Below are 9,198 nucleotides of genomic sequence, written 5' to 3' on the forward strand. Positions count from 1 at the left end.
TGACATCCGTGCGTGTACCTGTTTTGTTCACTTAACCCAACGCAGCAACGCCAACCTTGTGTTTCCAGGGAAAGCTGCCTGTGCTACTGCTTGGTCGCTCCTCGGAGCTGCGGCCGGGAGAATTCGTGGTCGCCATTGGAAGCCCGTTTTCCCTTCAAAACACAGTCACCACGGGGATCGTCAGCACCACCCAGCGTGGTGGCAAAGAACTGGGGCTCCGGAACTCAGACATGGACTACATCCAGACAGACGCCATCATCAACGTGAGCCCGTCTGCTGCAGAGTCGGGCTGCAGTTGGGAAGCTGGGCTGGGCTCAGGAACCGGGGTGGAGTCAGGATCCTCATGGTGCTTCCAATGGGGTCCTTTTGAACCCCTAAAGCAGACAAGGCAGAAGGGCTGATCCTCAGCCTGTTGGCAGTCTCCAGGGACTCCTGTGATGGGCACTTGAAATTTGCCCAAGTCTGCAGCCCGGAGGAGTTCTCCATCCCCCCGCTACCCTGCCCCAGGGTCAGCCACCCCTGGGTCGAGCTGCCTGTGCAGCCTTGTGGAAGGAGGGATGCTCAGCTTCGCACAGGCTCTGCAGCCCCCGGAGGTGTTTCCTCTGTCTTTGGGGGGGACAGTCTGAGCACCAGGCCAACCCATTCGATGTCCAGTGGGGTCAGGGATTGTCCCACACAATCTCATCGGTGGAATCTTAATTTTAAGTCACATTTTTCCACTTCAGCTGTTTCCCTTTAGGATTGACGTTTCTCAAAAAGCATTTTCCCCTCCATCTGTCTAATAAATAAGAAACACAGCGTGTTTTGTGCACTCGCTGCCTCTGGTAGGCTTTATTCCCAAACCTTCTTGTGATCTGCATGAAGTAATGGAAATAGAGCAAACCATGTGGATTTTCAGGCCCAGCAGCAAAGTAGGGGTCACATAGATGTGGAGGGGGATGGCGCAGATTTGAAAGACTGCGACATTGAGCAAGTGGGTAGCCAACTTATTGTCGAGAAAGGGAAGATGTGTTAGGTGTCTTGGGAATTTGTTGTTGGCCTCTGGGCTTTGGAGGAAAAAAATACATATATCAATATATAAATACCCCATTTATGGTACATTTAACACTCTCTGAAAACTGTTAAGGTCCTTTATTTTGCCAGCAAAATATTAGGTAGACAGGAAGAAATCTCAGGAAAGAATTTGCACTCAGGAGCCTGCCAGGCAGGGAGGTAGATTGGACCATGTAATGATATAAACTCATAACCTTTTAATTTTTGCTTATTTTCAGTATGGAAACTCTGGAGGCCCATTAGTAAACCTGGTAAGGCTTTCAAAAAATCTATCTACGTGTGTTTTTTTTTCCCCTTTTGATTTCTTTTCAGATATGAACTTGCCAAAGCATATTATCTAATCCTTTCAAATTAAAATCTGTGACCATACTGTACCTTGCAAATGTCTCTTCTTATCTTTTCTGGAAAGAGTAAGGCATGCTGGTGTTTGGATTGGAAATGCTGTGCCAGCGGACATGCTTGTGTCTCCACGTTACAAGTAAAGGCATTGGAATTCAGGTCTGATCCAGGACTGTTAAAGGAGCCAGTCTTTATTTTGAAGGTGTCAGCAGTTCTGGCTTGCCCCCCAGCTGCCTAAGGAGCTGGCTTGGCTCATCCACAGGCTTTGTCTTGGCCAGGAGCCTCCCTTAAGACCTGGCTTGGAATGAGGAGTTACCCCACTCACAAAGATGTCACCTAAGGTTGTATTTTATTTAAGCGTGAAAAGGGAAGCCTTTGAATCATATCGTCAGAGCAAGATGCAGCTCAGGGTCCCCTATCCCAGCCCTCATTTACAGGTGATGAAATCTAAGCCGCCTTGCTTAGCAAAGCCCAGGAGGGCAGTGCCTCCCGGATGGTCCCTCAGAGTCGGGGACTGAATTCTCAGTGCTACGGGACGTGTGCAAGGAGTGACTTACCCACTCCTGGCAGTTTTCCCCTCTAAGCCCAAGTTGGACAACCTTTAAGGATAGTGTTCAAAATAATGGTTGGATGGCACGAGGCGAGCCTGTTAGTCCAGGATGGTTTCCTATGGTGTGGCGTTCGCTAAACTGCGAATTTACCTTGAATCGAAGCACACACACTGGCTTCCTCCATGATTTAAAGCTAGTTTGCAACAAGCAGAGGAAATGAGATGCGATTATGAGATTCCGCCTCTCCCAGAGCCCCGAGGCTGCTTGGAGATGAGGGTTTGTTTTCCTGGTGATGAAGTCTGTCTGCCCTGAGCGCTAGATGGTTCCTACCTGATGTCAGCAGAGGAATCTTAAGATTCCTGGAAACGGGAGAAGCAGGAAGGTGTGGATAGCCACCTAAAGGTCTCTGAGGTTTTTTGTTTTGTTTTTTTAACTTTTATTTTATCCTGGAGTACAGCTGATTAACAATGCTGTAATAGTTTCAGGTGGACAGCAGAGGGACTCAGCCAAACATACACATGTATCTATTCTCCCCCCAAAGTTCCCTCCTGTCCCAGCTGCCACAGAGCATTGAGTAGAGTTCCCTGTGCTATATATAGTAAGACTCTGGGGCTTTTGGACACGTATTCCCTGCTCAAGGAGCAATTGTACATTTTGAAACTTTCTGATGCTATGCTTTCATTGTGTTGATCACTCAGTCCTGAGTCGAGTGGGTACTGATTCTTCCATTGTTCAGCTCAGCTTAATGCTGTGCACGAGTCAGGCCTCTCACTCTGCGACCCAGAAGCCCCATCTGTCCAGTTCCTCCTACCCCAATCATGTCTCTGAAGAAGCTCCAAGACTCCTTCCATGCGAATTCTCCACTCTTTCTTGGTGGATATCTTCAGGTGAATCTTCCTGGATTCAGCAAGCTATTTGCCTTCTGCTTTTCAGGATGGTGAAGTGATTGGAATTAACACACTGAAAGTGACAGCTGGAATCTCCTTTGCAATACCATCTGATAAGATTAAAAAGTTCCTAACAGAATCCCATGACCGACAAGCCAAAGGTAAAGCAAGTGCCCCCGGCAGCCCACAAGAGATTTTAGGCCTGGGGATTGGCTACCCCTCAGAAACTGGAAGGCAGGGAAAATGACCCCCTGAAGGTCGGCCACACATTTCCTATCAAGAACGGAAAGGAATGCATGTCATTAGGTCATCGATGTTTGACTGTTTTTCTTGACCTATGATCATGCATGTTTCATATGGTTCAATCTGTTATGTACCAGGCATGATCCTGGATGATTTCTGTACATCATTTCACTGCATTATTCATTATGTCATTTAATTCCTTTCCCTAATCAGGTGGGACTTAGTCCCATTTTACTGATGAGAAAACTGAGATTCAGGGAGCTCATTCAGTCCACAAATGTTTAGTGACTCTTCTGCTCAATGTCAGGCTGGGGGTTAGAAGCTCAACAGGGTCCCTGTCAGGTGTACTGTTTACCTTCTACCTAGGGGAGAGAGGAGGCAGGTAGGGTCCCAATGGTCCCAATCAGGATTTGAACCACAAGCTGAGAGCATCCCTGTATGGCCCTCACTTTACACGACAAACTGGGGGGATGGAACCCCACTGCTCCTGGTGTCCCCGGCACAGCCGCCAGCTGGGCTGACCTTCTGCTTCCTTCTGTGGTCCCACCAGGCAAAGCCATCACCAAGAAGAAGTATATCGGCATCCGAATGATGTCACTCACACCCAGGTTGGTAACAGGACTTCTGTGTCTTAAATTCAGTTATTTAAGTTCAAATACTTATTTGTTTGTTTAAAATTCAAATATTTACTTTATGTGGCTGTGCCAGGTCTCAGTTGTGGCACGTGGGATCTTTAGTTGTGACGCATGAACTCTTAGTTAACACGTGTGGGATCTAGTTCCCTGAGCAGGGATTGAACCCCAGGCCCCCTGCACTGGGAGCTTTGAGTCCTAGCCCCTGGACCACCAGGGATGTCCTTGTGTCTTAAATTTAAAAGAGTAACTTCAAAGGACTCACATGGGCACCCCGAAAAGAGAAACCTTATTCTGCCTCCGGACAGCTCAGTTTCTGGTTAAGTATCGTGAGGAAAGAGAGGCGTGGCCATTAACCTTGGCCTCACGTGGGCTTCCCTGGGGGCTCAGACGGTAAAGCGTCTGCCTGCAATGCGCGAGACCCAGGTTCCATCCCTGGGTCGGGAAGATCCCCTGGAGGAGGAAATGGCAGCCCACTCCAGTACTCTTTCCTGGAGAATTTCCAAGGACTGAGGAGCCTGGTGGGCTGCAGTCCGTGGGGGTCGCAAAGAGTCGGACACGACTGAGCGGCTTCACTTTCTTTCATGTTGGTTTATCCGTCATGTTTGTTTCTGGGGTTCTGAGCAGATCCTTCCTTCTGAAAGATTCTGCTTTTCATTGCAAGAAAAAGAAAGTGAACTGAATTCCAGGTCTCCCGCATTGCAGGCAGACGGTTTACCGTCTGAGCCACCAGGGGAACCCACGCTTTTCTTTGAAGGCAGGCCTGATGAGCCTGGGTGTTGGTCATCGCTGCCCCCCCACCCCACCCCGCCGCCTCCTCTACCTCCACACCTTCCTCTCCCCACCTGGTCTGTTGAAACCCACATTCCAGGGGTGCCTTAAGCCCCTCCCTCAGTGCCCCAGAGCGCCCTGCCTTTCCTTAGCCTGCCGCCTGTGGGCTGGGGCTCCTGGAATGCCAGGCAGGCCGGCATGACTGATGGGCTTATTTTCCCTGAGCTGGTGAAAGTTGTGGTATGTGGCTGCCAGACGCATGACATACTGGTGTTTGAACCTTGATGAAAAAACCTGGTGTGATTGTAGGCGTCTTGGTACCTAAGGGCCTGGTTGAAACTCTTGGAAGTAAAGTCGGCAAAGAGCAGAACCTGTTGATATAAACACTAATATCTTAATTACTGTAATTAACTGGCTATTAATTCATTGTGATCACACAACTATTAGTTTAGACACGTGTGATAAATGATGGTGCCTTTCTTAGCTGGCTTGCCAAGACTGAAATGTGCATCAGGTCTTATCTTGGAACTCTGAGAGATGGAAGCCTGGGGGATGCAGGGAAGGGAAGGGAAGGAATGTGGCCCCGGGGGTCCAGCTTCCTGGGTTCCTGTCCCAGCTCTACTATTTCCTGGCTTGTGACCTTGGGATGACTTGAGCCCTGAGTGCCTCAATTTTCTCCTCTCTGGGATCAGGATAACCGGGCAGGCTTGTTGGTGTGTGGTGAGCACTGAGCGATTTTTAATACGTGTCAAAGCTGGGGTGAAGGGGTGATGGCAGTGGTCACTAGCCATGGGGAGCCTACCCACTGTTTTTTGAGTGTGTGCTCAGTGCCGGGCACGGGGCCAGGTGCTACATCTAGATAAGATCATGTGGTTCTCATGACAACCTTGTGGCACTGCGCCTGTTTAATAGGTGAGAAAAGCAAGGCAGAGAGGTTAGGCAACTTCCCAAGATCACACAGCCAGGAAGGGGCAGAGCTGGGGTTCCAAAGCAGGCCCGCCACGACACTGTCCTGACTTCTTACATGGTGGGTGTGTGTGGCCGACTCTTTGTGATCTGGAACTGCAGCACGCCAGACTCTTAAGTGGCTGCTGCTGCTAAGTCACTTCAGTCGTGTCCGACTCTGTGTGACCCCATAGACGGAAGCCCACCAGGCTCCCCCGTCCCAGGGATTTTCCAGGCAAGAATACTGGAGTGGGTTGCCATTTCCTTCTCCAATGTGTGAAAGTGAAAAGTGAAAGTGAAGTCGCTCAGTCGTGTCCGACCCTTAGTGACCCCACGGACTGCAGCCTACCAGGCTCCTCCATCCATGGGATTTTCTAGGCAAGAGTCCTGGAGTGGCTTGCTTATTGCCTTCTCCTCTTAAGTGGCAGCTACTCTCAATTAATTAATAAAAAGGACAATCCTAAAACATTTCTCTTGCTGTCATCCGGTAAATCTTTGACTCTAGGAAATAAGCAATTTGCAGCAGAATCAAACTCCCTGGACCCCTCCAGGGATTTTGGACTGCTTCCCTGGACCACTTCCACTTTGGACCACTGGACCACTTCAGAGAAACCAGAGAAGTGGTCCAGTGGCTAAGACTTTGCACTCCCAGTGTAAAGGGCCCAGGTTTGATCCCTGATCAGGGGACTGGATCCCACATGGTGCAACTAAATATCCTGCATGCCACAACGAAGATCTGGCTCAGACAAATAAATAAAAAACTAAGAATAAAAAGGAAACTTTAATATTAAAAAAAACCCCTGATTTATTTACATTGGAATTTGACATTAGAATCAGGGATGGAGGAAAGGGCCTGTGGGAGCCCCGTTGTTCTTAATGGTTAAGCCAGGTGTTCTTTCTCCCAAGCAGCAAAGCCAAAGAGTTGAAGGATCGCCACCGAGACTTCCCCGATGTGCTTTCAGGAGCGTATATCATTGAAGTAATTCCTGATACCCCCGCAGAAGCGTGAGTTAGAATTCTTCTCCGTTTTCCTGATAATCGTGTGTTTCCTGGAGGTAGGGGGCAGGGGACTGTTCTTTTCGTCTCACCTCAGGTGACCGTGAGGACCCTTGACAGAATGGTCCAACATCTGTGTCGATCCGGCTGGTCAGGGCTTTCAACCTGGCTCAGCTCAGGGCTCATCGGCAGACGGGTGCTTCCTGGCTAGATGTCCTCTTCAGGAGGGAATCAGATGGACTTGTTAGGAGTCTCCAGGACAGACCTGGCTGGGGAAAGACCGCTGAAGGAGCAGTGTCTCTGAGACCTTAGGCAGTGATCCTGGCCTAGGCTGCTAGAGGCATCTCTTCCTGAGGCCTTCTCTAATTATGCCTGTTACCAGTCAGGCCATACTTATCCACACATCTAGAAAAATAGCACAGGGAACATCAAAGTAACATGGAAAGAAGTTGCTCAACCCACAATCAGGTTTATTACCTGTGAAAGTGTTAGTCGCTCAGTTGAGTCAGACTCTTTGCAACCCCATAGACTGTGTGGACATAGTATCCACAGAAAAGTGCTAGACCAGGGAGTGGCCAGCAAACTGTTTCCCAGGGACCAGATCTGGTCTGCTGCCTGCTTTGGGGTTAAGATTAGATTTTCCATTTTTTTTTGTTTTAAAATTAATTTATTTTTTATTGAACGATAATTGCTTTACAGAAAGATTTTGCATTTTTAAATTGTCAAAATAATTTAATTAACAATAGTATTTTAGGACACTTAAAAATGATACGAAATTCAAATTTTAGCATTATGTAAATGAAATCTTACCGGGGCACAGCCATGCCTAGCAGATTATGTATTGTTTGTGGTGGCTTTTGGACTCCCATGGCAGAGTTGGGTTGTTGTGATGGGGACCATCTGGCCTGCAAAGACTAAAATATATCCTCTCTGGCCATTTACCAAAAAACTTTGCTGACCCCTGTCCTAGACCACTAAGGTGCGAATCAGCTTATTTGATGCTGTCACACACAAGAGTTAAGGTTACAGCAGCAATAAGGCAAAGCGGTGCCTCACAGTGGAACCATACCTGTAGGTACTGCTCTCAGAGTTGTAATACCCATGACAAGCAAGCTGGCCACCATGGTCGCTGGTGTGTCCTCACTTCCTTTGGGGTCAGTCAGTGATGAGATCATACAAATGCTCGCACACGTTTCTACAATGGACACGATTGCTGATGTGGCCTAAAAACCTCAGAAGGCAATACTGCAACCCATTGGTGGTTTAAGCCATTCTCACGTAAGTTAACTACCATCTCACCCTGTTAGCGCTGGGCTCTCAGGTCCTAAACTGTGCCTCTGTAGATGTAAAGTTGCTCACCTTTCCGGCGGCTACACCAGGAGAAATGGAAACATTGCAATCTCATTTCCCTTTGTGTTGCAGTGGGGGGCTCAAGGAAAATGATGTCATCATCAGCATCAATGGACAGTCGGTGGTCTCCGCCAACGACGTCAGCGATGTCATTAAGAAGGAAAGCACCCTGAACATGGTTGTCCGCCGGGGCAACGAAGACATTATGATCACCGTGATTCCCGAAGAAATTGACCCATAGGCAGAGGCATGAGCTGGACTCCATGTTTCCCTCAGAGAACTCTCCGGTGGACGATGCTCGGTGACTTTGGGACTGTTGGCACCGGATGCCCAAGACTTGACTGCCATGTTGCTTGTTCCGCAGAAACACTGGCCAGCAGAACCCTTTCTTGATAGTTCGCAGGCAAAAGCCAATGTAAAACGTAGACCCGCAGGCAGAAGCTCTCCCTTCTGTATCCTATGTACGCAGTGTGCTTTTTCTTGCCAGCTTGGACCGTCCCTGCTCGGACTGTCAGCATTTGTCTTCTCCTTTAACCGAGTCACCGTCTTAGTCCAGCTAAGGCTGTTGCTGTAACGCATAGATAAGAGGAAGGTCCCATGGGAGCCGGGATGGTACTGGGCGTGTTTATGCTTCCTTCCGAATCAGCACCCAGAGGAGGGAGATGCCGAGACAACGGGAGGGTGAGTGCTGGCCTCCGGAATGGCCACAGTTGCCTCTTTTAGGAATCTCTTCAGAACTGGGAGCACAGTGATTTGGAGTTTGAGTTATTAAAATACTTGTTCATACTTTGCGTCCTGGCGTCCTTCTTTCCCGGGAACAACTGGCTACTGTCTCTTTGAATCGATTATCATGTCAACAGCCTGCTCTTTAAACCATGCTGTCTGTGAGGGTCGAGCTCGAGGTCTCACCAGTTATTTCAGAGTCACCCTGGGGGTTCATGAGTGCTGGGAACACTGTGCCCGGTCACGCTGGGTCCCTGAAAGAGGCTTGAAGTCAGTTGCCCTTGCATCTGGGGCTTTTCAAACTAAAAAGAGGCTGTCAACCCCACATATCATGCAGTCAGTCAGCAAAGAGTCCCTGGGCCTCTGGTCTGTGCCAGGCGAGGCATAGGCCGAGGTAGAGGGGTGAGTGCAGAGCAGAACCTCAGAGCTTCCGCTGAGAGACTAGGTCTCTTTCTGAAAGGGAGATGGTTCAGGAGACCAGGATGCGACCTGAGAGCAGTCCTGAGTCTTTAGAAAGCACAGGCTGAAGCGGATTCCAGCTGTCATGGGCTCTGAAATAGAACCTTAAATCTTGGGGAGGGGGGTTTGGAGCAGGGCTCCCCTGACTTGTCCTAGAACAGACACAGCCTCAAGCAGCTGTGGGCCCCTTTATCTCCATGAAAGCTTCCAGGAGTTTGGGAAGCTGGACCCAGGAAAACTTGAGCTTGG

The 9,198-nt window shown here is 49.1% G+C and overlaps 1 protein-coding gene across 1 annotated transcript in view; it reads left to right on the forward strand.

Moving 5' to 3' along the window:
- HTRA1 (HtrA serine peptidase 1) overlaps window positions 1-8,553 on the forward strand; it is a 59,177-nt gene extending 50,624 nt beyond the window's left edge. The window contains exons 4-9 of the mRNA XM_055424475.2: window positions 69-263; window positions 1,272-1,304; window positions 2,877-2,991; window positions 3,624-3,681; window positions 6,331-6,426; window positions 7,840-8,553. Of these exons, the coding sequence (XP_055280450.2) occupies window positions 69-263; window positions 1,272-1,304; window positions 2,877-2,991; window positions 3,624-3,681; window positions 6,331-6,426; window positions 7,840-8,008 (666 nt within the window). The 3' untranslated portion in view covers window positions 8,009-8,553. The remainder of the gene's footprint in view (window positions 1-68; window positions 264-1,271; window positions 1,305-2,876; window positions 2,992-3,623; window positions 3,682-6,330; window positions 6,427-7,839) is intronic.
- Window positions 8,554-9,198: the final 645 nt, after the last annotated feature.

This window comes from Moschus berezovskii, chromosome 12, assembly GCF_049115385.1.
Source record: "Moschus berezovskii isolate FMDL1 chromosome 12, NW_MosBer_1.0, whole genome shotgun sequence".
Classification (NCBI taxonomy): Eukaryota; Metazoa; Chordata; class Mammalia; order Artiodactyla; family Moschidae; genus Moschus; species Moschus berezovskii.